This window comes from Panthera leo, chromosome A3, assembly GCF_018350215.1.
Source record: "Panthera leo isolate Ple1 chromosome A3, P.leo_Ple1_pat1.1, whole genome shotgun sequence".
Taxonomy (NCBI): domain Eukaryota; kingdom Metazoa; phylum Chordata; class Mammalia; order Carnivora; family Felidae; genus Panthera; species Panthera leo.
The window spans coordinates 4,608,865-4,636,108 of NC_056681.1; the positions used below are offsets into that span (position 1 = coordinate 4,608,865).

General features: G+C 61.1%; 1 protein-coding gene across 1 annotated transcript; it reads right to left on the reverse strand.

Annotated features, from left to right (window-relative positions):
- Positions 1-5,277: 5,277 nt before the first annotated feature.
- On the reverse strand, positions 5,278-26,781 carry NPEPL1 (aminopeptidase like 1). Its single transcript, XM_042930548.1, has 12 exons — positions 26,608-26,781; positions 25,899-26,084; positions 25,282-25,452; positions 21,010-21,099; positions 20,472-20,553; positions 17,965-18,107; positions 11,935-12,012; positions 8,725-8,825; positions 7,654-7,777; positions 7,169-7,345; positions 6,529-6,639; positions 5,278-6,014 (listed from the first exon to the last, which is right to left on the reverse strand). The coding sequence occupies exons 1-12, from the start codon at positions 26,755-26,757 to the stop codon at positions 5,856-5,858; spliced, it is 1,572 nt and encodes a 523-aa protein (XP_042786482.1). The 5' UTR covers positions 26,758-26,781; the 3' UTR covers positions 5,278-5,855.
- Positions 26,782-27,244: the final 463 nt, after the last annotated feature.

Sequence of the window (27,244 nt, forward strand, 5' to 3'; positions counted from 1 at the left end):
GGGCGATTCGGTCACCTGACCAGAGCAGGTGCAGGGAGCAGCAGAGGGCCACGGCTTCCCCTGCACTGTGGGAGGTGGGGATGTGGAGGCACCCACCGAGAGGTGGATGTGGCTTTGGGGTCAGAGACCTAGGAACTGCAGCCCCTCCCGCGTTTGCTCTCACGGGCCCTCCTTAGAGGCTCGGGCCTTCCTTCACTGCAGCTTGAATTTACCCCAGCTACAACGGAGTGTGGAGGAAGGTCCCCCGTTGGGTGTGTGTTGGGGGGCAGGCCCCTGCTGAGCTCCAGACAGAGGGTCTCTGAAAGGTATGGATTCAACCTGTCCCTTGTCAGCTCCAAACTCCTCAATGGCTCCCACGGCTCTTGGAATAAAAACCACTCCCGCCAGTGTCCCGCAAGATGGCGTGCGCCCCAGCTCTGCTCATCACCCCCACCTCACCACCCACCCCGGCCTCTCCCTGCACCCGTTTCTCCTTTCCAGCCACCTGGCTTCGGTTCTGTGCCTCTAGCTTGCCAAGGCCACTCCCACCCCAGGGCCTTTGCACGCACGCAGCTCCCTCTGCCTGATTTTATTCTTCCATGTTCCGCATCATTTAAAACTCATTCATCCTTACAATCTCAGTTCAGATCTCGTTTCCCTGAGAAAGGTTTTCCCGGCTGGCCCTCTCCCCAAGCCCTCTCCCTTGCTGGATAGTCCCCTCTGTTCAACTGCCGCCTGTGGGCTGTTTATTTATAGTGAGTTTTCTTACCAGAGCTGGGGAGGAAATGGGACTGCGCTGTCTTGCATCCACAGGAGGAAATGGCCCTTCCTCGGGGGCCCAGGAGGCTGCCAGGACTGTGTTCACCAGGCCCTTCTGACCTGAGGCCCATTACATGTGAACCGAGTTTAACAGGTCCCTGAAAAGCTCCAAAACAAAAAAACAAAACCAAAACAAAACAAAAAACCCCCAAACAAAAGCTCTCTGTGGCCTGCCTGCCCTCAGAACCTTGCCAGCACGCTTTCCAGGGTGACAAGCGTGGGGTGGTGACAAGCCGGGCTCCCACCGCCCCGTGTGGGCACCGTGCGTCCTCGGGCGCCCGCCCCCTCCCCGTGCTGAGCTCGGCCCACCGGCCTTCCTTCCGGCAGCTGGGAGCCTGCCCCCAGCTGCCCTCTCGCCTGCCGCTAAGGATGCACAGGTGTGGCCGCAGGCAGCGATCAGGTGCAGGGCAGGGGCCGCCTGGGTGGAGGGTCCCCAGCCCCTCCCAGCAGGTACTAGCTTCCACACCCCACACCCCGGGTGGACGTAGGATAACCCGCTGTGTGCTGGGCACACTGCTTACGAAACCCTTCCAGGGGTTGCTAGGAACTCCCCCCTGGTTGGTACAAGAAAGTGAGCATTTGAGGTGGGCCTGCGGGATCCTTCCGGCACCCTGCCTCACTCAGCCCCAACCCCCTGGGTGCTGGGGGCGTGGTCTGCGTCCAGCCTCCCTCAGGGCTGGCTCCCCCTTTGAGGCCGCTGGGAACCACCGTGGCCCAGAGCAGGGTTCCCACAAGAGGGGTGAGCTTTTCAGGGGTTGTATACAGGTGGCACTGCATAGATACCCCTGGATGAGGAAGCTGTCCGTCACCACCCTGCACCAAGCACGCTGGGGGACACCGCAGAAATCCACTGGAAGAAAATCCGCGGAAATCCACTGAAACCCCGCCGGAAGAAAGGGAGAGCGTCGCATTAAGAAGAGGCCTGTAGTTGTGACTGAGCGGAGGCCTCCTACACCCCCAGCCCGGTGGGGGGCAGGGCGAGGCGGCGGAGGCTCCCCCACAGTGAGTGTTCTCACTGTGCTCATGGTGAATGTAAATCAGGCCTCAGAGCTTTCCAACCTGGGGGTTTTGCTTTTCATTTTGTTTTCCTGACTGAAGAATGCTCCCTCCCTGGACTCATCCCCAAAGCCCTCAGGACCCCAGTGGGAACTCAAGCAAAAACAGCCCCCCAGTGGGAAGTCCGTAAGGACCTGTTCCACGTCTTGAGGGAGCACTGGCTTCCCGGATGCTCCTGCCCTCACGTCCCTGTCCACCTGCCCCCCAGATGGGAAGAGAGAACCAGGGGCCGTCAGGAGGGAGAGCAGGCCCGGGCCCCGGGGGCGTCCCCTCTGGAGCCCTATCCACGGGGTGGGTGCAGGGACCCCCGCCTGGCCAGCGTTCTCCAGAGCTGAGCTCTGGGGGGTGAGGGGCGCAGGGCTGAAGCGAACCGCTCGCATGATGACAATGTGTCACATGTGCGTGGGGCCTGGTACTTTTCCAAGGGCTTTTAAATGCATTATCTTGTTGGAGGCTCATTTGAGGCAAGGACTCGAAGCAGACTGGAAAACAACTAATTTACTGAATTCTGAATGGAGAGGAAGCCGAATACAGCGTGTGTTTTTGCTGAATTTCAAACCAAAACAACCTTTTGTTAAAGAACAAACAAATAAACAAAAATGCGGAACATCGGTTCACCAGGGAACACAGCCTGAACAGGGGCTCTGGGCAGAGAATCACGTAGCAAATTCAAACTCCATAAGCATCTACCGGGGGAGGGGGCTGCTGGGGCCACAGATGTGCTCGTCAGGGGCTGCCCGAGAGTTTTAGGGGGCACGCCAGTGTGCCCCAGGGGACAAGGTTGACCCTTCCAGGCCGACTGCAAACACAGGGCCCTCGGGAGGTGCCACAGGAAGGGGGTCTGGGGAGGGAGTCCCCGCACAGAGCAAGAAGACGGGTTGCACTGGGGCATCCGGCCATGCTGTGCCCGAGCGGAGGCTGCACTGCCTGTGGGGGGAGCACGAGAGGTCTCCTGGGAGCGCTGCCAGCCCCGGCCAGAGGGTGGGTAATTAAAGTGGGGCAGTGAGGTGGGGTGGGATTTTCTGGAATGACTGAACGATCAGCATTCCCTGAATGGCAATGATATCATTCTGTTTCAACCACTTCTCTGAATTAGGTCCGCTCCCCCTATTTTTGGTGGCACGGGAATGGGAAGTGACGGGTGCAAACGCGTGTGGGTGTCTGGGGGTCAGGCAGGTTCTCGTGACCCAGGCCGGACAGGAGGGGCGGTCGCTGCACCAGCCGCCTCCAACCTGGGCCAAGGGGGTGGGGGGCCCTCCCGGCCCTCCCGGCCCCGGGCCCGCGGTCTGCGCGTGCCCAAGGACGCGACGTCAGCCTGCGGTTCCTCCCGGCTGCAGCCCCGCTTCCGGGAGCCCAGTGCAGAGGCAGCGGGGCTGAGAAATCCTCTCTCGCCGAGGCTTCCTGGGGGGGGGGGGGCCCATCAGCCTCCCCCAGCCCTGAGAGCCTGCCCGAGCCCTGGGTTTTTCAGCACTCTCAGGCCCCTGCTCGCCCTGCTCCCCAGGACCGCCCTGGGAGGTGGAGGGCAAGAGGCCTGTGTGCCCTGTGCTTTATCGGTACACAAGGCACTCACGACCGAATCTGGGCCAGGTCCTCTGATACAGAGCAGAGTGGGGTCTTGCTGTCCCCCCACCTGCTTGCCAAGCCCTGGAGAAGCTGGCTGGTTCCCGGCAGGAAGCTGGGAATTCTCTCCACCAAGAGACATTTCCTGCCTCTCCTCCTTCATTCCTGCCTGCTGGGTGACCTGTGCTCTGCTCCAGGCCAGGCAGCCCCCTCCCAGGCCCACCTGCAGGATGCCTCCTGGCCTACGAGGGCCTGCGCTTGCTCCTCTGTCCCCCCCCACGGAGCAGGGCTGCGGCCTCCTCTCTTGGGACGGGGGTGCTGACACCTGCGGGCCTCCCCCCCATTTGGCAGGCTCTCAGGGTGGGCGGTGACAGAGCACCTCTCGGGCACGCAGGTGCCTCGAGCCGCTTGGTGTGGCCGGGGCGCCCAGACTCTGCACCCCCATCTTCCGGTCCGTGCGCTGGGTCAGCTGGACGCTGGGACAGCAGGCCTTTGCCAGGCTCCGTCTTCTTGTGCCGTTTGCTGGAGACCGCGATCGGGTGGCTCCGTCAGGGCCCGCCTGCCCCCCGCCACTGGCCACCCCCAGACCCCGCTGCTGAGGCTCTGGTGCGGCCAGAGGAAGCGGCCGTCGTGTCCTAAGCCCCTTTGGCTCTTGGGAAAGCGAAGCCGTCGGCTCACCCCCACGGTCCCCCTGACGCCGGGCATGCAGCTGGTCCCCAGCTGGGTCCCTGGCCCTGAGGCTGCCTTTGTGCTTGCACAAGGGAGACTCAGTTCATCCCCTGCTCCTTGACCCTGCATCCTGCAGCCCCCTGGTGGGGGGAGTGGACAGTGCCAGCTGCCCGGAGAAGGAGCAAGGCCACCTCGGTGACCCCTGCCTCCTCCAGGGCATCTCAGGGAAGCTGGAGAGAGCTGCCCTATTTCGAGGCCATTAAGCAGGCTAATGAACCGTGAAGGCTCCCGGCCCCTCTGGCCACCCACCACGCCTCCCCTCCCCTCACGGAGCCCACCTACCACCTTGTGACTGCTATTTGTGAGTTCACGTGTCGGGTGAGGGCTTTCCCAGACAGGGCTGGGACCTCAGAGCTGCTCCCGGCCTTTTCCGGGCCCGGCTGGGACTGTGCACACAGCAGGCTGTTAATAAATATTAGCTTGGGATTATGCCCAGAGAGAGTCACCTTGATATTCAGAGCTGGGGAAGGGACTTGGGAGCCTAGGGACCCTTGGGCAGGGATGAGGTGGTCAGGGGGCCAGGGCACAGCCTGGTGACTTGTGTCCCACAGCCACATTCTCCCCCTCAGTCCCCACCCGAGGAAAGGTGGCCCCTTCCTCCATGCCAGGTGGTGCCAGAGTCCCCGATGCCTTCCTCTGGGCTCAGGCAGCCCACCGGGGTAGAGCATAAGAGGGGACAAAGGTCCTGCCTCACCTGCCACACAGGGTGCTGGTGGGGGGAGGGAGTCTCCTGACAGCCTGTCCTTCAGCACCTATGATCGACTCGGTATGGTACTCGCCTCGTGATGTACGTAGGGCGAGCACAGCCCTCCCTGCAGACCACAGGACCATGGGAGAGTCCCAGAAAGCCCCAGGGGCCTCCCGTTGGGAGCCCACACCGTGAAACCTCAGAAAACCAACCAGCCTGGGCTGTGCGGGCACCGACCCGGGACTCTGGCCCCACCCCCGTCCTCTTCCCACACCCCGGGGCTCTCGTCGGCCAGAGCGAGGTTGCCGCACTGCATCTCGATGCTGGATACCGGTTTTTGAGAAGGTGGGAGGGCCGGGAGCCTCAGAGCCACGGGCAGGCCTCAGGGTGGGTTTCCCAACCAGGGTGAGAGAAAGACGAGGCAGAGACATAGGTGTAATGTGATGCGGCCATATTTACTTCACCCTCCAGGGACTCCTAAGGGCCCAGAGGCTCCTCTTGCTTCCGTAAAATTGGGTCCCTGAAACAAGTTACTTCCGTCCTTTCAAAGGGGTGGGCTGCCTGGAGGCAGCGGCTGCCCTGGCTGGAGCACGGCCTGGGCTCTCCATGACGTGGATGCCATGTGAGGGGGCTGGGGGCCAAGGATAAGGCCACGGGCACCCCCTGCGGGCACCGAGCAGGGACAGGAGGCCCAAAGGCCACCTGGCCAAGGCGGCAGGGTCATCTGTGCATCCCGGAGCCTCAAGGTCGTGCGTGCGGAGGCCCCTGCAGGGAGGAGCGTGTGCAGAAGCCGGCAGGAGGCCTGGCAGGTAACTCAAACAGCCGCAAGCCCCAGCGCCCCCCCGGGCCATCCCCCAGACCCTGAGCTGTCTTAACGAAGGAGCTGTTTCTATCACTGTGACAACTAAAGATAAAAACAAACCAAAGCCTATCTTAAGGTATAATCTTCCAATTGCTTAAAATTAATCAGTGCAAAGTGAGGTAAAGAGCCTTGTGTCACAAGGGGGCCGGGGAGCGGCCGGCCTCACACGAGCCTGCGCCTCTTGGAGTCCCTCTCCGCGTCGGCCTCCGGGGCATCCGCTTCACAGCCAAGTGGGGACACCAGGTTCAGCAGAGGGTCCTCAGAGGCCCGGCCGAAGAGTGCCAGCAGGAGAGCCACGCCGAAGCCCGTGGCACGCTCCCCCTGTGGGCAAAGGGCAGGCTGGAAGCCCTCCGCCAGGCTGAGCCAGACCCCCTCGGCAAGCCCACCCGTGCAGGAAGGGGTTCCCGGGCCAGGGCGAGGGCGTCCACCCCCCGCTCGGCCCGTGGCCCCCCTCCTGCCACCCTGCCACACTCAGAGCCGAGTCAGGCGGTGGGATGGCTCTTTGCCCTCTGGCCCCCACCCCCGGGGTCTTCTTGGGTGGGATAAAGGGTGAGCCAAAGGCCCGGGGTCTCCAGCCGAGGAGAAGGGCCGTGCGCAGCAGCCACTCTATTTCCGGGGATGAGGAGACCAGAGACCAGGGGCACGGCTGGCCGAGGTCGGGCCACAGGCAGTGTGACCCTCCACACAGAAATGCTGCTGATGAGCTCAGCCCGGAGACAGAGAGGGGTTCTGGGTGCACGAGAGGGTGGGAGTGGCCAGGCCGGCGTGCGGTATGTGCAGGTGGGGGTGTGGGGGGCAGGCGGGGAGAGGACACCCCGGGGGAGCCTGGACTCACGGCGTGCACGGGCGCGGCGATGTCCAGGTGGACCCAGACCCCAGGCCAGTCAAAGCCAATGTGTGAGGCGATGAAAAGGCCAGCACAGGAGCTGGGGCTGTTGTCCCGGTCCTAGGGGGACAGAAGGATAAACGGTGACCTTTCTGCTGCCAGCAGCGGGGGTGTGGGGGAGGGGCTCCACCAAAGCGAGTTCAGGGTTCACTCGGACCCGCTGAGGATGCCCCCACCCCCCACCATGCCCCCTGGACCACATCTTCCTCAGCCACTGCCTCCCCTGGTGTCTGCACGAGGGGGCTTGGGGTGCAGGGGTGCCCAGCGTGGGGGACTGCAGAGAGGGACCCCAAGGGCTTTGCGCGTGTGTGGATTAAGGGTTCTGCCTTCACCCCGGGGAGCTGCGGAGCCAGCGAAAGAGCTGATGGAGGAGGCAGACCCCAGAGCGGGGAGGAAACTTCTGGCACGGACCCGAGGCAGGGCGACCAGGGAGAGGTGCATACCGCGTTCCAGATGCTGCCACCCTGAGCACGGATCTGGGGCCCACCTGGGGGGCCCTTGTCCACACTGCTGCTGGGTCCTGGGGTCACCTGGGCCTCGGTCCGCCCCACCCCACCTGGCCGGGCGGCGGGGAGGACCGCACACCTACCGCCACGGAGTTCTTCATGTCAGCTACGGCCGAGGTGAACTCGCTGAAGTGCAGCTCGGGGCAGTAGACCAGTGGGTGCACCAGGTCTCCGCACCTCGTCCCGGCCTTCACGCAGGCCGCCTCCCACTCCGCGCTGTTGGTGAGCACCGCAGCGTGGTACTTGCCCGTGGCAATGCCCTGGGAGGGTGGCCGGGGCAGAGGGAGGGGCGGAGCGCAGGGGAGCGGCCACGCGCGGGAGAGCAGGGGCCCGGGGCGCACACAGAAGCCAAGAGGGGCAGCGAGGAGCAAAGAAAGAAAGAACCGGGAGCCACGTGAGCCGCCAGGGAGGACGGTTCCTAAGCTGTCCTGACGCTGGGACCCAGCCCATGGGCCTTGCCACCTGCCTCCCACTGGGTGCCAGGGACGAGCTCCCAACCTCCCCCTGGGCTGCGAGGACGGGGCGGGGCGGCGGGGGAGGGACAGCACCAGGAGTCGAGGTGGCCCACCTGCGCTCCGGTCAGCGTGGCTATGTCCAGGATGATGTCCGCACCCAGGTCCTTGCAGGCGTAGGACACCCCATCCGCCAGGACCAGCCTGCCCTCAGCGTCAGTGTTGTTGATTTCCACAGTCCTGGGATGCCGCAGAGACCCCTGCTCAGGGACGGTGCTCCCTGGGGCACTGGGACAGAGTCCCTTTGGAACTGGGGGGACCCCATTAGAGCCCGCTTCCCTCCCCGGAAGGCAGGGCCGCTCCCACCCCTACAGCGATGTAACGCCAGGGTCAGTCCCACCCCACTGCTCTCCAGCTGTGAGCCAGGGAACCCCACGCAGCCCCCTGTGCCTTGGTTTCTTCGTCCGTAAGATGGGAGAGCAGGGTTGTGTGGGTAGCCTGACGTGCACTGGGCCAGCCGTGGGCCCACACAGCCTGGCACTAGGTAAACACAAAAGGGGGAGCCCCTCCGGGGGTCACCCTACAGACAGGCGCCCGTGTACGGGGCGGTGAGCAGACTCTCCTACTGCGAATCTAGACCACCTGCTCCTTCAGCTGCTGCCCACTGACTTCTCAGTGTGTCCTTTGCAACTGGGAAGCAGTTCGAGGGCCGATCCCAAGGGGGAAGTGCAGGGAGAGCCCTCAGTAGGTCTGGAGGTGGAGTGGGGGGTGGGGTTGGGACAGGGCTCCAGGCACACAAAGAACTTTAAGCCTAAAGGTTGGGAAGGGCGCATCCCCCTAAGGCAGGGTGCATCCTGAGCCAGGCACCCTGAGGGAGCCCAACACCTCATCTAGCGATGTGACCCACCACCTGCCCCCGGACCCCTGGGAGCAAGCAGCCTGCTGGCCAGGGGCTCCTGTGACAGGGCGTCCTCCCCACAGGATGTGCCTCTGGCTGGAGAAGCAGGGTGAAATCTGCCTACAGGACGGCCGTGGGTCAGGGCTGACCAGCCTGGCCCTGGCAAGGAGAGGACCCCCCCCCACCACCACCACGAGGTCCAGCAAGAGAGCCCCTCCCCGCCCCCCACGAGGTCCAGCAGGGCCCACATGCCCAGAGGGCAGCCAGGGGGTGAAGGAACCAGCCTTACTTTCCTGAGTACAGCAGGTGGATATCGTCTGGCCTCGTAGCGTTGGGACCCACTGAGTTCTCGGCCAAGCAGAACACAGCGTGGAGGTTGTCTTTGAAACCCTGCAGGGAACATGGGCAGAGGCTCCAGTCACACCGGCTAGCAGTGCGTGGAACAGACAGAACTGGCCAGAGTTTTCTGACCCCTGTGGACAGCAGACAGACGGAGCCCCGGGGAGCAGAGAGCACTGTCCCGTCACTCCCAGGCAGTCCTGGCTGCACCCCATCTGGGAGAGTCTCGCCACCCCTGTCAGAGCCCACGCAATTCGAGAATGAGCCCGGGAGCGGGGCTGCTGGCTTTCCTCCTGGCTCTCCCACTTACCCAGGGCACGAGCCGGGCAGGTGGCTCAGCCCCTGCCTCCCGTCCACAACGCATGGTCGGCGATCAATGTCTCCCACTGCACAAACCCTCTGAGCTCTGCATCGGCGTACAAGAGCAAGCTACACACAGATGCGCGCATGGGGGGTTGGGGAGAGCTTGCCTCGCCCAAGTTTCGGTGTGAAGTTAGTTTTCTGATGCCAAAACGTGACGTGTGCACGCAGAGAAACGTGCACAGAACAGGCTGAGTCAGTTTCTGCCCCACACGGGCCCTGAGCCTGCCCCAGAAAACCCCTCGCCTGGGGGGCAGCTGGGGCTCTCCGGAGCAGGTGTCACGCTACAGGTGCCGAACCCCCATCGAAGGTAAACGCGGGCCTGTGGCAGGCAGGGGCCGTGGCACCGGGCCGGGACAGCGTGGAGCCTGAACCCAAAACACGGTGCCTGGGGAGAGCACCCCACTCTCGTCCTGGGGCCGAAACCGTGGGGCGGCCCGTCGGCTCGAAGACCCCGAAGCAGCTGGGACCACACTCACGGCCAGGCTGTGTGAGGATGAGTGTTCGCGGCCTCCAGAGTCTCGGTCCCCGCCCCCCCGCCCCGCCCGCTCAGAGCTCCCCCTAAGACCCGTAACCACGGACGTCCGCCCAGCACGTGGGGCCTGCGGCCTGGCTGTGCCCCGTCTCCAGCTGTCCTCGTCCCCGTGGGAGTGAGGGGCTGGGATCAAATCAAGTGTGACAACGTGCGGCCTCGAGACAACAGGGTGGCCCCAGGGGCTCCGAAGCTAGAGAAATGGATCCCGCCGCGGAGGGAGGGGGGGCCCTGAAGTCTTCCCGGAGGGAGCCATGTCGGGTCTGGGCCCGGAGAGGAGTCTGCACAGCAGGACAGCAGGGCGGTGCGGAGAGACCACGGCCCCCAACTTGACCCTGTCGGGTGCCCTCCCACCCAGTTTTGCGTTCAGAAGGTCTGGTGTGCTGCTGCTTCTGGTGTGGGGTCCCCACGGGGAAGGCCAGCTTAGAGGTGCTGAGGGCCTTGGGCTCGTATTACCGGGCACTGGGGAGCGGGGTGAGACACATGGGTCTTGGGATCCCCGGGGGCGGGGGGGACTGAAAACCCGCAGGCGGCCGAGGTTTGAGGTTCTCAGGCTGCGGGCCACGGCCTAGAGGCTCCACCCTCAACCCCAGTTTTTGTGGGCCTCGATGTGAGCCACAAAATACGTAATGGTGATGCTGGCTTATAACCCACAGGGTGAACTAAGAATCTGCACATCCATAAGTGGGAACAAAGTGTTGAATGAATAAGTAACCCGGGGAGGGGAGCACTGTTTCCCCCAGAGAACCCCCCCCCCCCCACCCTCGCCCACTACCAAGGGGATGTCTGCTCGTCTCGGGCAATGGGCTGGACTCCTGACCAGCCGGAATTGGAAACTCTGCCAAGACGTTTTTGTTTTTGTTTTCATTTGAAGGAGAAAGAAAGTCTGGTATGTGGTGAGGTGAAGGCCGGGCCCCATAGAAGGAGCCTGAAGGAGGTGAGCCGCCATGGCGGTCGGGGCACCCCATGCCTCTGTTGAACAAACACTTTTTATGGCGTGGGGACTTTAGGCTCCGAAGGACATCACCTGAGGCCTCCCTGGAGTCCGTCCTTCCTCTCATTTTAGAGCCTCTGGCCTCTGATGGGTGCAGACCAGCCAGGATGAGGTGATGCACCCGTAAGAGTGGCTGCCTGTGTGCCTGGGGACGAGGCCTCGATGCCCGGGAACACCTGAGGGGCCTGTGCTCTCGGGGGTGGCCTCCTGAACGGCCTTCAACAGGTGGGTGCCTGCCACGTCCTCGGGGCAGACGCAGGAGGAACAGCCACAGCCGGCTGGTCCCTTGCTCAGGAATCTGGTCCCAATGGTTGGGCTCCGTGAGGCTGCACGTGTCCCGGACGGGAAGATCTCCCACTTGGCGGGTGAGCTGGGCTCAGCGACCTCAGTTGTATGGGGTGGGGGGGGGCGCTGGGGGCCCCTCTGCTCCCCCGGATGTCTCTGCTCAAAGCGGTCACCCAGGCTATTCCCGAGGCAGATCCAGTCCCATTCTACCTGGTCATGGCTCACCAATGGCAGCTGGGCACCCCCCCCAGACCCCTACCCTGACCCCAGGCCCTGAGAGCGGGCAGGCAGGCCGGGTGGGGAGGCTCCAGAGCGGCCCTCCCCATCCCAGAGGGCAGTCCTGCTCCTGGGCGTGAGGGACCCAGATGGCCCGTCTCTCTGTGGAGAGAGTGGCCCCGGGTCCCCACCGGCTCAGACAGCACTCTCATGATGTGACCCACAGATGGGTCGTGGCAGGAGGGGCACCCAGGAAGGCCGGTGCTCATGAGCTCGGCACAGGGCCCTGTCCGTGCCATGTGGTTTTAGGTCAGGCTTCTTCACCGAACACACGCTCATGGGGCTCCTGACACAAGCCAGACCCTGAGTGGTGGGCATGGGTGGACACACTCAGGAAAAGGCAATGTACCCAGGCAGACATGCCCCTCAGGCAGAGGTGACACTCTATGGGGAGGTGGCACTCAGGACAGGTGACACTCAGGCAGAAGTGACACTCTCAGGACAAATGACACTCTCAGGAGAGGTGACACTCAGGTAGAGGTACTCTCAGGACAGGTGACACTCAGGACAGGTGACACTCTATGGAGAGGTGGCACTCAGGACAGGTGACACTCAGGCAGAGGGGCCCCAGCAGCAGGCAGGAAGCCCCCGCAGAGCAGGGAGAGAGGTGTCGAGCTGTGGGGTCTCAGGGGTGGGGGGGTGGGGGAGGAAAGCAAGCCCGCCCCCATTGAGTCCCCCTCCTCGAGGACTGCAGACGGTGGGGCCACACTCACCTGCTTGATGGCAGCTCTGAAGGCCCCCAGCACAGCCGCAGCACCCCCACAGTCCCTCTTCATCCCCGGCATGGTGGTCTGGAGGGGGCACAAAGGGGCCAGGACAGCAGTGAGCACGAGTGGGTGCTGGCCTGCCATCAGCAGTGCCCCACCCCTGCCTGGCACACTAGGACCCCAGAGTGGCTCCCTCAGACCTGTAGGACCTGGTGCCAGGTCCCCTGAGCTCACACAGAATCCAAGAAACGCCCCCCCCCCCTCCGCCGGTCATGCAGCTGTTCCCCACAAGCGATGGGACATAATGGCCAAAGGGGGTGGGACCCTTTTGCCGGAGCGGAGCTTTGGGGGTCACCTGATGAACCAGAGGTGGGAGGGAGGGGAGCCGGGGAGCTGCCCAGACCCGCCACGTGGGCCGTGGCCTGGCTCCTACGCCCCGGCCACCCACCCCCAGGCTGCCAAGTTCCCCTGGGGTCTGTCTGCAACAGCTCTCTCTGTCCGTGTCTCTGCCCAATTTTTGAGGAAGAAGCTGAGGTCTGGGGCCTCCGAGGCTTGCTTGAGGTGTCCGGGCAGGGCTGCTGGGCTGTGGGGCAGGCTTCCCCGCACCTGTCACCACCTGGCCCCAGCTCCCTCTGCTCCCCGACATCAATGTCTCCAACAATGCGCTCAGGTTAACGCGAACTCTTCCCCAAGGTCACTGTCACCAGTCCCCAACCCCACCGCCCGCTCTGTCGACATCTAACGGGGAGGCGGGGGGGCGTGCCAGGCACAGGTGCCCTCATGCTGCAGAAGTAACTGTGAGAAACTGTGATTTCTCTACAAACCGGCTGAGAGCGGTTACACGTTTTTCCATTTGATGGGCTCCCAGCTCTAATTGACAAGTTCATACTTTAAATTCGCAACAGGCCATCAGATGCAGGATCTGGGTCGGAAACGTACCGGGTGATTTTTTTGAACCCTTATCGGATTACACAAGCCTCGGGTTTTAATGGAAAGCATTTTTAGACATAAACTGAGCTGCTTTTACAATTAAGTTGAGTGAAGATGACCCGGCTAGCACTATTGAAAATAAGCTGTCTCTTTGACCTAATCGGCGAGAAAGCACAGGATTGTTTAAACGGAAAAACCGGGGCCTCAGATCTGGAATCAAACCACTCGCAAAACGGCCCGCACAGGATAGCTCCAGATGGTCTCTGAAATTGTGTCTCCCTGTCACCAGGGCGGCCTCCCGACCACAGACAAGGAGCACCAGGCGGCAAATGCACCTCAATTGACTGCGTGAGCTTTGCAGACCGTCCCCCACCGCGTTCTTCCTGGTTTTAGAAAAGAGATGCTTCCCAGAGTAGCAGGAAGATGTCATCCGCCCGGGACACTCATGGGGCTGTCACACGATGCGGCAAAGCAACATTGGGCCGCGGCCACGACACGGACCGCCGCGGGACTCGCCTCCGTCCCGCAGAGAAGCATGGCGGGGCCAGCTCCCTTGTCACCTCGCCGATGCAGATACACGATTAACTTTTCCAAGTCTCCACCGCCGAGTGTAGCTGTTTTCCATGTTCCATGTGATGGAATGGAAGGTGCGTGCGGAGCGGTCCTGTTCTCGCCAGACGCTCGCCGGGCAGTCAGGGCCGGGGCTGGGGACGGTCGCCGAGTTCTCTGCTCGGCTAGAGAACTGCGCTCCTGAACACCGAGCTTGACTCAAGGAACCACTGACGTGTGCCGGTTTATTCAGACTTAGGTGTCTGGCAGATGTTTTCTTTTTTTTTTTTTTTAATTTTTATTTATTATTGAGAGAGACAGAGTGCGAGCGGGGGTGGGGCAGAGAGAGGGGGAGACACAGAATCCGAAGCAGGCTCCAGGCTCCGAGCTGTCAGCACAGAGCCCGACGCGGGGCTTGAACCCACAAACCGCGAGATCACGACCTGAGCTGAAGTCGGACGCTTAACCGACTGAGCCACCCAGGCGCCCCATGGCAGATGTTTTCTTAAAAAAGAACAAAGCGAAACTCTCACTTCCAGAAGAGCCGACAGTAGTCGCTGCCGGTGGTAAAATCTGAGCTTTCAAGCAAAAATAATGATTTTGAAAAACTTGTATCTGTCTCTGTGACAGCTTCTTAATAGCGATTTTTAAAAATGAGATGGATGGTGGGACCAAGTGTGGCTTTTAAAAATATCGTACGTTGGGGCACCTGGGTGGTTCACTTGGCTGAACGTCTGACTCTTGGTTTTGGCTCAGGTCATGGTCTCACCGTTTGTGGGTTTGAGCCCCGCATCGGGTTCTGTGCTGACAGTGTGGAGCCTGCTCGGGATTCTCTCACTCTGTCTCTCTGTACCCCTCCCCTGCTCACTCTCCATCTCTCTCTCTCAAATAAATGAATAAACATTTCTTTAAAATTTTTTAGAAATACAACGACATGGGTGGTGGAACCAAGTGTGACTTTTTAAAATAGTATATGTTGTGTCAAAATTCGGAGGTTCTGCATAACTCCGGGGACAGTGTCTTCTGAATGCCCATGCATGATGCCACAAGATCATGCAGAGTTCGAGGCAGACCGTAATAACAGAGTGCACAGAGACACTGCCACGGTTTCTGATCCCGCACGAGCGCTAAGCTTACAGACGCTCTCCCTCGACGAGTTTTGGTGTAATAATAGCAAAGAAAAATGCCCTTGGGTGTTTGTAACGGGCACTAAAATATTTCTCCCTGTTCCAACTACAAAATGAGTGAGGCCAGACTTTCTTTTTATATTTCAACTAAAACAACAGATCATGATAGACTAAATGCAGAGGCAGCTACAAGATCATGGCTGCCTTCTAGTAAGGCAGACGCGAACGAGACTGGCAAAATGTCACATAATGCCACTCTTCTCAATGACTTCTTTTCATTTGGGGAAATGCAGCTATTTTCGTAAAATATTTACATGAACATGCAATGGGTTTACACTGTTACTTTAAAATAAACAACGATCTCTCCCCAATTTTAATTTCTAGTAGGGTAAGTATCAACCGACATCACTCTTCTAAAAGAATCTCCTTAGGATCAATACTTTTTGAGAGGGGAAGGGGTTCTGAGACTAACACATTTGAGACCTAAATTCACACTGATCCTGATTTACCTTTGAAGTCTTTGGAGACAGTGCCCCCAGCAACGTATGCCTCATTCTTCAGCAGCCCCTGCTTCTCACTCTGGCCCTCCACCAAACCAGCATCTCAAATAAGCATCTGATCCCAGGAGAAAGGAGCTTGCAATTCTCCCCGCTGGCACTGAGCTGCCTCCAGGGCAAGAGCCAGTGTCACGGCTGAGAGACACGGTCTTTGGAGTCTGAAAATAATAATTTACAGACTAAAAGTCGGTTTGCCTGTTGTCATCAGTGGTAAAATATTTCTCCCGAAAAATCCGTGGCTTGAAGTGAGTTTTAATCGTATCAAATAAAAGGTTTGAACCCACCCATGGTAATTACGTGTCCTTTTAGAAACCCCATTCGACATGGATGCTAATAACTGCCAGGTGCACAGCTGGCCTGACCAGCACAGACTCCGCGACGTGCCTTCCACCAGAGAACGGAGGTGGGGTCGGCACCCACGGTGCCACGCGTCCTGCCCGCAACCGTGGGCTCCAAGCGAACCCAAGAGTGCAGGGAGCCTGGGACTTTCAGCCTCCCGCCGTCTATGGGAACCACCGGACTTGTTTAAAACGTTTTCACTCCGCAGATCTTTGCAGGCCGCTAGAATCCATCTCGAAGGGCTGAAAACATGGACAATATCACAATTTCTGGGGTTTCGTGGGAAATGGGGTATCTGTGTATTGACCGCTTCATGCAAGAGAAACTCTTCAAAATTAAAATTGATCGTGGTTTTGGACCGATTTGGACCAAGCACGAGTGAAGACAGTCTCACAAATCTGGTACCTCTGTCCAGGCAACGGACATAAAGATGTGGAAAAGATCACTTTGGATAAAATCCCAGACAAATCTGCAGAAGCGAAGGCCTGAAAACAGACACCGTCATGCTAACATCTGTTACCACGACAGACCACAAGGGAGACATATGCTATTTTCTGTCTAAAACATCATGTTAGTGTTATTTAAAAGTGTCGATGTATTACTGTCTTCTTTACGTGTACTGTAATATTTATCCCTTTATTTATCAAAAAAAACCTTTTTAATGTTTATTTATTTCTGAGACACAGAGAGACAGAGCACGAGTGGGGGAGGGGCAGAGAGAGGGGGAGACACAGAATCCGAAGCAGGCTCCGGGCTCTGAGCTGTCAGCACAGAGCCCGACGCGGGGCTCGAACTCACAAACTGTGAGATCATGACCCGAACTGAAGTCGGTCGCTCAACCGACTGAGCCACCCAGGCGCCCCTACACTTTGTTTATTTTCAAGTAATCTCTACACCCAGCATGGGGCTCGACCTCACAGCTCCGAGATCAACAGTCACACGCTTCACCCACTGAGCCAGTCAAGCGGCCCTATAATACTTACTTCAATTTTTTACTGGCATGATAATACATATGGAAGGTGTTTGGTTTTTTTAACCTTTATTATTGGATCATTTCCTGATTAGTCTTGAAAATAATGCTGTTTACAGGAGGAGGGACGTTACCAAAAAACCAAAAAACAAAAAACAGGGGCGCCTGGGGGGCTTAGTCGGTTAAGCGTCCGACTCAGGCTCAGGTCACGATCTCACGGCTCCTGGGTTCGAGCCCCGTGTCGGGCAGGGCCTGGAGCCCGCTTCGGATTCTGTGTCTCCCTCTCTCTCTCTGCCCCTCTCCCGCTCGGGCTCTGTCTCCGTCTCTCAAAAACAAATGTTAAAAAAAAAAAAAAAGGCCATCCACTCTGGGTACCAAATGCACTAGACGGACCAGCGGTCGGTGCGGAGGGCAGCACACAGCCGCTAACCGAAATAGCGCCCAGCACTGGGGTTCAGGTCAGAAAGCGCCGGAGCAGTGGTGAACCCCACCGTGCGCGCCTCATCCGCGGGGCGGCGCCTCCCGGCTCCAACCAGGGCTGCCAGGGGGAGACAGAGGACCCGTCCCGCCAGTTCCGCTGAGTTTACCAAAGGTCGAATAGCCAGCCTTCTGTGACAATCTTCCTGTTTTGTACACGTTGGTAACTCACTCAGATTATAGACCGGCGCTTGGGCCAACAGGACACATCTGCGAGCCCCGCCGGCTGCCAGCCCTCCGTGTCTGCTCGGCGTGAGCTTGGCCTGTCCCGTCTCTTCTAAAGCGTCCTCTCTGGGAAGGTTGGCTCTCCTTTTCCAGGTCTCCCGGGGCACCGATTTCACATGCCTGCTCCTTCCCAGGCCTTCTGGGTCTTGGCGCTGGAGGGCCCAGCCCAGGCCGGGTGCCCAGTAGTTGCTCAATGCGCGTGTGTGACGTGAGCAGATGAAGACGTGTCCCTCCTCCTCTTCCTGGTGCCACCTCGCCTCGCGGTGCACAGCAGGCCTGAACGCGCCGGGTGTGGAGGAGGGAGACGGAGCCACGACGGGTGCCCAGGCCTCCGGACACGGCCACGCCTGAAGGCCGCCCACAGGACAGACTTCTGAGACCTGGCCTCACCAGAACACCTGCAGGCGGCTTGCCTGGGGATCCAAACCCCTCCGGCCTTCTCCAGGGGGCCTATCCTCCGCACAGGCTCGCCCAGACCCCCACTAAGCGTTCTGTGGAAACCCTGGATGGTCGTGGGGACAGTGGGCACCACCCCACGCCCTTCTTTTCAGATGGACCACCGATTCCTTAAACCTTGCCTCCTTGGGTTAGTTTTCCAGCCTTTTCATTGTTTCTGCAGCTTTTCTCTGGATCCCGTCCAGATTTTTTTGTTTGAAGTGTGGACACGAAACCGTCTCCCCCTCAGAAGAGGAATCAGCCCGGCCGATTCTTCCCGAACTTGGCTCCCCAGAGGCACGCCCCAAGGCCAAGGTCCCAGAAACCTCGCTTGCTGCCTTCCTCCGGCGCCCCTGAGAGGTGATGGGCCTGCCTGCAACCCTCCTCCCCCCGGGCCCTGTCCAAGCGCTGGCCCCCGGCACCTCACCTTCCCTTTGATGCTGAGACCCCCGGTGTCGTAGACGATCCCTTTGCCCACCCACGCAATGGTCTGGGTGGCTCCTTCTGGGGTGTGGCTGAGGACGGCAAGTGCGGGGGGGTGCAGGGCGGCTTTGCCAACACCGTAGATTCCTACAGAAAGCACGGGGGCAGGGTCAGTTGGGCTCGGGTCGAACTGAGCAGAGACCTCCCAGCAGCAGCCCCCCTCCCCCTCCCCCAGAAACACCAGCTCTCTCCCAGGAAACAGCCGCTGGCGTGTGGATATTTCTCCCGGAGCATGTGCAGTCCTAGCCTGAGCGACCTGCCCCCTCTCCTGCCCCCTGGCCAGCGTGGGATTGGGAATGCAAATTAGTTCCAAAGCTCTGGGGCTGCAAATGAATTCTATGTGAAGTATCGTTAGGCAAAAAAAAAAAAAAAAAAAAAAAAAAAAAAAAAATCCACTGAGGGGAAAAAAACCCGTATCATTCCCAGAAAGAAAAGAACACGATTGCAGAATGAAATGATTTTTGGATAACGCTTCAAGGCCACTCCAGCCCACGCTCATTCTCCCACCCCGAGCCCTCCACCCTTTCCAAAGCTCACTCCCACCACAGCCTCGCTGCAGCCATGCCATTTCCTATCTTCTCAAGAAAGCCTGTCGTGGGCAGAGACCATGCCTCGAAGTCCCCCAGGAACCGGACTGAACAATCATGAAAACCAAGACGACAGCTGATAATGGCTGCCGGACAAACTCCTACACATCCTGTAAGACCCGCTGCAAACGTCCTCTCCTCTGTGAAGATTCTTCCCCGAGAGGAGCAGCCTCTCCCTCCACCTGTGTGGATGGTTTACGTGTCTTGTGGTGGGCACCTCCAAGAGAGCCCCCTGGGCCCCTCACCTCCGGGCGTTCTTGAGCACGTGGGGCCCCTCCCGCTACGTGTGGACAGAACCTCAGGTCCCACTTGTTCTGGACTCAGCAGAAGTGACGAGATACCACTTCTGAGACTGGGTTACAAAAAGAGACCTTGGCTCTTCCTCGCCTGTTCGTGCTTCCTCGCCCAGAAACCGTGCTTTGAGGGGAACAGCTGCCGCCTGTGAGCTCTGCTCAAGGAGAGGCCCTCGTGACAAGGGACAGCCAGTAAAGACCCGAGGCCCGGTGACAGAGAGCACATCATCGGCCCCGGTCGAGCCTTCAGATGATGGCCGACCCAGTCAACATGTTGGGTCTCTGCCCAGGAGAGACCCTGCACCCAGCACCCGGCTCAACCGTGCCCGATTCCCTGCCCACAGGACCGTGTGGCCCTTCCTTCTGGAATCATTTGTTTGGCAGCCACATATCAAGAGTACAGTGCCCCTCCCCCAGCGAGACTGAGAGGACCTTGTCCTAGTGCCTGGGGGGCGGGGAGGATGGGCCTGGCCGCTAGGAAAGGCCCTCTGAGAAGGTGGCTTCCACTCAAGGTGTGCAGGGTATGATGGCCCTGCCATGACAGCATCTCGGGGAAGTACTCAGAGAAAGAGAGCTGTAAAGATGAGGCCCTAATGCTGGGAATGCGAGCTGGTGCAGCCCCTCTGGAAACAGTATGGAGGTTCCTCAAAAAATTAAAAATAGAACTACCCTACGACCCAGCAATTGCACCACTAGGCATTTATCCAAGGGATACAGGGGTCCCGTTTCCAAGGGACACGTGCACCCCCATGTTTATAGCAGCACGATCAACAGTAGCCAAAGTATGGAAAGAGCCCAAATGTCCATCGATGGATGAATGGAGAAAGAAGATGTGGTCTATATATACGATGGAGTATTACTCGGCAATCAAAATGAATGGAATCTTGCCATTTGCAACTACGTGGATGAAACTAGAGAGTATTATACTAAGCGAAATTAGTCAGAGAAAGACAAATATCCTAGCACTTCACTCATATGAGGACTTTAAGAGACAAAACCAATGAACATAAGGGAAGGGAAACAAAAATCATATAAAAACAGGGAGGGGGACGAAACAGAAGACTCACAAATATGGAGAACAAACTGAGGGCTGCTGGAGGGGCTGTGGGAGGGGCGATGGGCCAATGGGGGAGGGGCACTGAGGCATCTACTCCTGAAACCATCGTCGCACTGGATGCTAACTAACTTGGATGTAAATTAAAAAAAAAAAAAAATTAAAAAAAAAAAAAAGACGAGGCCCTGATGCGAACGTGGGCCTGTGCACTCGAGGAGCAGAAAGGTCCTGTTGAGCTGGCCCAGGGAGCCAGGACAGTAGCCTTTGTGGACAGGGAGCAGGCCACGGAAGGACTCGGACACCGTGGCTTCCAGAATCCAAACCAGAACCTGAATCAGTGCCTCATTTCTCCCCCAGAGACGGTCCGCTTCCCAGGGTCTGGCCTTGGGGTTGGACGCAGGCTGGCCTCTTTCAGGGGAAGCTTGAAGCGACCCACGGTGCCACCCACCGCCACCCTCGCCCCCCAGCACCCAGGACCGGCCTGAGGCCACGGCCTTCGAGGCCCAGCTCTACCCACCTCCAAATCCTCTCGTCTTCAGCTCCTCATCCCGGATGATCGTTGGGGTGATCCCCAGGTCTTTTCCAACTTTCTTAATCTCCTGGACACGATCATGGAAAAAGCAACACAAAGACACGTGAAAATGGCTTCAATCAGGACGAGGCCGTGGCTCTGGGCCAGGGATGAGCCGACGCCCGGGTGGCGGAGGGGAGCCAGGGCCCCAGCTCTCTCGGCTTTGGGCGTGATCAAATCCAGGACAGAAGGCCCAGCCTCCAAACTACAACTTCCTGCAGGTTCACGGCTGCAGTCCTGCAGAGGGGCCTCACGGAGGAGGCTCTGTCCCCCCTCTGCCCTCCGCCGAGGCCTGCTGGCCCCTCGCAGCTGGATGGACAGCAGGACCCCGTCCACAGCCGCCCCACGCTTCCTTGGGCGAGGTGCAGTGACTACGGACACCGTCCCCTCTGGCCTCGGGTTTCCTCTGGCTTCCTCGGGGTCCACCAATGCTTCTCCCACCCTGGCCCCACCTTGGCACGACTGACTCCCCTGGGCCACGAACCTCGAGGAACGTGTCTGTGTTCATCTCATTACACGGAGTGTCCACAATACGGGCAGCCAGCCGCACGCCTTCCGTGGCGTTTGTTAAACACTGGGGAAGAAAACCAGAGGCTGTCACCGGGGACCTGGGACCAGGCAGCAAAGGCTGTCCCTCCCTCTCTGTTCCCCCAGGGACCAAAGGCACCGGCAGCACCGGGGGAGGTTTCGGGGCTGCTGACAGGGCCTCGAGGGGCAGGTCACGCTGCCCGCTGTTGCTCTCCAGTGCCTGTGACCCATCCAGCAGCCTTCAGAAAGTTCAGCACGGCTCTGTACCTCGCCTCCAACACAGATGACACAATAGCCCTGCAGCCTGGCGTCCCGGCCGGCCGTCAGTGGGACCCACCTTCCTTGCCAAGACTCCTCTGCTGCTTACCCCCTCATCCTGGGGGCAGGCGGCCCCTGGGCCTGGCCCTGAGCACACGCTGGGCATCCCCGCCCCTGGCACCTGCCAATCCCACGTCCCCTGCTGGGGAGAAGTGCTGTCCTTTGCTCCTGACTGAACGAACGTCTGCGTCGCCCCCAGACTGGTACCTCGAGGCCCTAACCCCCAACGTGATGCTATTAGGAAGTCTTTGAGAGGGGATCAGGTTGCCATGAGGTCGGGAGGGTGGGGCCCACCGTGGGAGTAGAGTCCTCAGTAGGAAGAGGGAGGGCGTGGCGAGAAGGTGACCACCTACCAATCAGGAAGTCTCCACCACACCCCACCCTGACCTCAGACATCCGGCCCCCACAACTGTGAGGAATACCTATCTGTAAAGACGCCACCCATGGCCTGTTGCGGCCTGAGCTGTAATACACCCTCCCCTCTCCTCTGGTCAAGGCCCTGGCCATCCTTTGTGGCGCCTCTTGAAGGCCGTGTCCCCCGGAAGCTTCTCTGGACCTTCCCAAAAGAGTAAAAGTATTCTTTGTCCTGCGCCCCTGGACCCGCTGGCCCTCCTTCCGGCCCTCCGGCCATCAGGGTGGCGTTTTTCTCACCTGAGCCCCAGGTGAATGTGTCACAGACTCCCTGCCCTGTCTTCCTGGCCATCCAATGCCACACCACTCTGGGCACGGGGTCCTCACCCTGCCTCGTGCGGCTCACACGTTGGCCCAGAGCCCAGGAGGGGGCAGGGACCCGACACCGTCCACCAAACTCAGCCCGGCACGGGGGACGCCCTCTAGACGGGTGTCTGCGCTCCGATGCGGACGCTGCCCACCCCCGCCACCAGCCACCCCTCCAGGCCCTGCCTCTAACTTCTGCCAAGATCGTCTGTCCTGTTCTCGCTTTAACACCGACCCTGGAAGTTCTTTGCCTTCTCGTTCGTCTCCACCTGGCTGCCGCCCACAGCGCCCCCTGCCCCACCCCGCGCCCCCCACCACCACCCCATGCTTCAGACACTGGGCTGGCCGGCTGCCTCCATCAGAGCGCAGGGAAGGGGCGCGATCAGAAGAGCGACAGCACAGGTGTAGCGGGGGTACAGACAGCTGGAGCGTGTCATTGCCCTCCCCAGCCCCACAGCGTCGGGGAGGCCAGGCTCGGGGGTGATGGCACCTGCCCAGCCACCTCCTAGGCCCTGCCGAATGGCTCAGAGAGCTCCTGCCATCCCCAGGTAATTATACCCTAAAGCCTCAAAGGCAGAGACGCAGGACCGGACAGCTCAGATAGGAGATGTGACCGTGTGGTCCCCACCGCCTGACAGCGGGCTCTCCTCTGGGAGGCCGAGGGTCCCTGTCCGCGGCTGTCGCAGAGACCATTGCTCATCTGTGACGCAGCCCGGGGCTGCTGTCTGGGAAGCGCGTCAGTGCCCCAGGACTCGTCTCAAAGGAGGCCAGGCGCTCGGCCAGCAGGCCTCCGCGAGCTCAGAGCTCCTGGTGCGGCGCGGCCGGGCGAGAGGGCCGACGGCACCTGCGGGGGAGGCCGGGGAGGCTCCGGGTGCCCTCCGGCACCCCAGAGCCTCGTGAAGAGCCTGCGCCTCCTCGTGCCTCAGCCTCCCCATCACAAAAGCAGGATCAAGCGTTCATTCATTCATTCATTTCATTCCACCCACGTTTCTGGGAGCTCCCGCTGTGCGGCAGGCTCCACACTAAACCCTGGGAATTTGAACGTGTCCACGGTACTCCGGTCCAGCAGAAAATTGCAACACCCCACTCGGTTAAACGCTACAGGGGAGGAGAGGCCACAGGAGCCCGGACGGGAAGAGGACCTGGAGGGGAGTCGAGGGGGGCCCCAGGGTATAGAAAGGGCCACACGGGTTATCAGAAGCTCCTGTGCTCACGATCCAAGACAGACGGGACAGAGGACTGACAGACGGTGGCCGCGGTTAAGACCTGGCTCTGCCCCTTGCTGGTGGGGCCCCCTTAAGTCACCTGATGTTGCAAAGCCTCAGTTTACCCAGCTCTACAATGGGATTAAGGACAGGCCCCAAGACAGGCTGTCGAGAGGATTAAGCACGGGTGTGCATGCGCTAAGAGCAGTTCCTGCTACCTGACAAGCCCTGGAAAACTCTGCGCTCACGCGGCCAGAGGAAGGACGAGCGTCTGGAGGCAGCAAGACCAGCGAGGAGGCTGCCGCAATGGTCCAGGAGAGCAGTGGGGTGCGGGGGCGGGGGGGGGGGGTTCCCCGTGGCAGTGGCAGTGGGCAGAGCAAGGTGCCCTGGACGGGGGTCAAGGAGACCCACCAGCCCAGCGGCCCTCGTCACGGGTCGGGCCGTGCTGGGGCCACAGACCGGAAGCTTCTGGAAGCTTCCATCCCAACGTGGGGCACAGAGGCTGAGCAAAGATGTATCACACGAGGTGGGATGGTGCTCGCACTCAGCAGGCAGAGGGCCTGACTGTGAGGGAGGCCATGTCAGCCAGATGGCCAGGCCCCCGCCCCGGGGGGAAGGGACGAGGGCAGAATCTGGACCGAGACCAGGCAGGTCCAGAGCAGGAAGGACCTGGACAGGGAAGCTGAGGAGGAGGTAGGAGCCTGGCAGGGCATAGGCCCAGCAGGAAGTCAGCCCACCGGGCGGCAGGGAGGGAGGGAGAAGTGCTTGGAGGAGTCGGGGAGTGGGGGAGGGGGGGTCCAGGGTGCTGCTCAGGCTCGCAGCCCCGGGGTCTGGTGGAGAGAGGCCCGAACTCCAAAGGGATCCCCGCAGCTGCAGGGGAAGGTGGTCATCGGTGCCCGTCTGAGGGATGAGCTCACAGGCCTACGGGAACCCAGAGATGGGAACGCCGGACGGTCGGGAAAGGGATAAAGATATGGCTGTAGGCCGCAGGGGACGTGGGAAGGAGGCACGACTCCTGGGTGGGGCAGACCCTTCCAGGAGGGATGACAAACGGGATGACAAAGGTCCCAGTCCGGCAGACAGGGCCCTTAAAAAAACAATGTCAGGAAGTGGGGTGGAAACTCCACTCGGTGGGCTGAGGGGGAAAAGGGAGTTCAGAAAGGCAAAACAATGAGCCCGTGTGTTTTCAACGTCTGGAGATGAATGGAAGGAAAGGAAAGGAGCTGTTACGAGACGGTGGAGACGGAAGCATGGCCTCTCCTCCTGGAGCAGAGAATCCAGGTGGAGGGTGAGGGGTGCTGGCCTGGGACAGAAGTGAAGGGTGGGGGTGGGAAGCACAGCCCGGTCTGGCCGGGGACGAGGAGGGTGAGGCCACGGGACGGTCGCCACGGGAAAGGAACCCAACCCCCACACAAGGACTTCTGACTTAGCATCTCTCCCAGCCTTGCCTCACCTCAAAAAAGGATTATCCTGCGGGCGCCTGGGTGCCTCAGTCGGTGAAGCATCCGACTTTTGATTTCCGCTCGGGTCACGATCTCAGGGTTTGTGGGATCGAGCCGGGAGTTCCGGCTCCACACTGGGCGTGGGGCCTGCTTGGGATTCTCTCTTTCCCCCTCTCTCTCTGCCCCTCCCCCATCTCAAGAATAAATAAACTTTATAAAGAAAAAAGGATTCTTCTGAAGATCCAATGCAATCACGCGGACAGGATTCTTAGTATGAAATGTGAAAGTGCCTGGCACTGGTTAGGTGCTTGGTAAATACGGGTCGAACAGACTGAATCCTGAAAAGGAAGCCCACCCAGAGAGGGGGCAGCTGCCTGGCTCTGGAAAGGCCTCGGGGGCCTTCTGGCAAACTGCTGCAGCAGCCCAGCGCCACATCACCCCCCCGCCCACGGAGGCGGGGGAGACACAGAGCTCCCCAACTCCCCTTCCAGCTGCCCCCAGCTCGCACAGGCCCAGGGGACACAGCCCGAGCCTGCAGACACCCACTTGCAGAGTGGACACCTCCACTGGCCCGTTGTCTTGTCCCACCAGGAAAAACTCCACCGTGACTGTCTTCTTCTCCGTGCGTCTCGAGGCCCCCGAGCGGTGGGTGAAGAGGGGGAAGGCCCGGGCCAGGGCGCACGCGGAGGCGAAGGCGTCCGACCGCTCGCACACCATCTGCGGCACAGAGAGGCAGAGCCGTGAGGAGGGGCAAACCCACGGGGACTGCACTCAGGCAGTGCTGGGGCCTTGAAGCTGGGCCAGAGGCCACTGTGGGTACAATGTGGACAGAGGGGCCCCAACACAGCCACCGCGCAGGGGCCTGCCCGGAGCCACTTCCTCACTGCGTGAGAAAGGGACACGTCGGCCACCAGATGTGGACCGTCCCCGAGACAGGAGAGGAGGACGCCGAGGGGAATGGGTTCAGGAGTCTCAGATTTGCCACCGAAAATGATCTGGGGTAAATGGCCTAGTCTCTCTGGCCTCAGCTTCCCTTCTGTGAGCAGGGGTTACAGTGTCCTGGGTTGTGGCCCCATGTCCACCTGGGAGGTACCGCGAGCCTGGGTGCCCAGCAGGCATGACACACGCTCCCCGATGGTAGGCGGATGGCCTCCGGCACTCACCAGGATGCACCGATGGGTCCCGGGCGGCAGGCAGGTCCGCACAAGTCGGGTGACGAAGTGGGCAGCGGAAGGGCTGTTGTGCCGGCTCACCCTGGAGGGCAGGGCGGCCACGGTGGCATAGTTCAGGTAGAGGGGACAGCTGTCCGTGGGGTTGGGGTTGAGCGTGCTTAGCGCGGCCTGCCAGAGCTGGATCAGAAGGGGAGAGACAAGAGACAGACACCAGACTTCAAACAGCCCGCATGCCGGGAGCCCGGCCCTGCATGCGGGCGCTTGCGTCGCCAAAAGGGCCCTTTTGCAGCTTCCCCGGGGCACCCACGATCCGTAATTAAGATGTGTGGCATCTCGCTGGAGCTAAGCGTGCGTGCGTGCGTGTGCGTGTGTGTGTGTGTGTCTGCTGGCACGATTCCACCCTTGTGGGATTACACGCTGGGGATTTAAAAGGCCGGCGTGGGGGCCGCCTGGCTTCGAGCTGCCAGCCCGCACCGGGGTGGGCCCGGCCAGGTGCCGCCGCGAGGACTTCCGGAAGCGGGCGGCCGGCTCCTCCCCCGCGGGGCCGCGCGCGCCCCTCGAAGGCGGCGGCGCCCTGGAGGCGGCTCCCGGGGCGGGGGGAGGGGGGGCGAGGTGGGGGGGGCGCCCAGCGCCGCCGGGCTGGCCTCGCGCCCCTGCGGGCGCCGGGCGGGGCCTCCGGGCGGCCGCGCGGCCCGCTCACCTCCTCGGTGACCCGGGGCTGCAGCTTCCCGCGGACGTGGCTCCAGGGCACGCGGTGCAGGTGGTGCAGCTGGCCGAGCAGCAGCAGCGGCCGGCTCTGCGGGTCCGCGTCCCCGGCGCTCGCCTGGAACTGCAGCCCCACGTTCGCCATCTTCCGCCGGCCCGCGGGCCCCCACCCCGCCCCCCCCCAGACCCGGCCCGGCCCGGCCGCCGCCCCGCTCCGCTCGGGCTCCGCTCCGGCCCCGGCCTCGGCGCCGCCCCGGCCCTGCCCGGCCCTGCCCGGCCCCGCCTCCCCCCGCCGCTCCGGGGCCGCTCGCGAGACGTGCAGGGCCCGCCCGGGGCGCGAGGGGGCGCCGGGCCGGCGGGGCGGAGCGGGCCGCCCTGACCCCGGGGCGGGCCCCGACCTGCAGGCCCGGCCGGGCAGGCGCCCGACCGGCAGCCCGGCCCCGGGCCCGGGGTAGGCCCCAGATGCCGGCGGGCTGCAGGCCCCCGGGCAGGCCCGGATCCCCGGGGCGGGCCCGAAAAAACCCAGCAGCCCCGATCCCGGGGCGGGCCCCGAAGCCCGGCGGGCCACCCCCTCCCCGCCCCCACCGCCGCCGAGCAGGCCCTGAGCCCCACAGGCCCCCCAGTGGGTCCTG

Excerpts from the sequence above, each read along its gene's own strand:
- NPEPL1 (XM_042930548.1), bottom strand. The coding sequence starts at position 26,757 with ATGGCGAACGTGGGGCTGCAGTTCCAGGCGAGCGCCGGGGACGCGGAC. Across the intron at positions 21,100-25,281 it reads TGGAGGTGTCCACTCTGCAA|TGTTTAACAAACGCCACGGA; the intron begins GTGGGTGTCTGC and ends TTTCTTCCCCAG. Across the intron at positions 6,015-6,528 it reads TCGCCGCGCCCGTGCACGCC|GGGGAGCGTGCCACGGGCTT; the intron begins GTGAGTCCAGGC and ends CTTTGCCCACAG.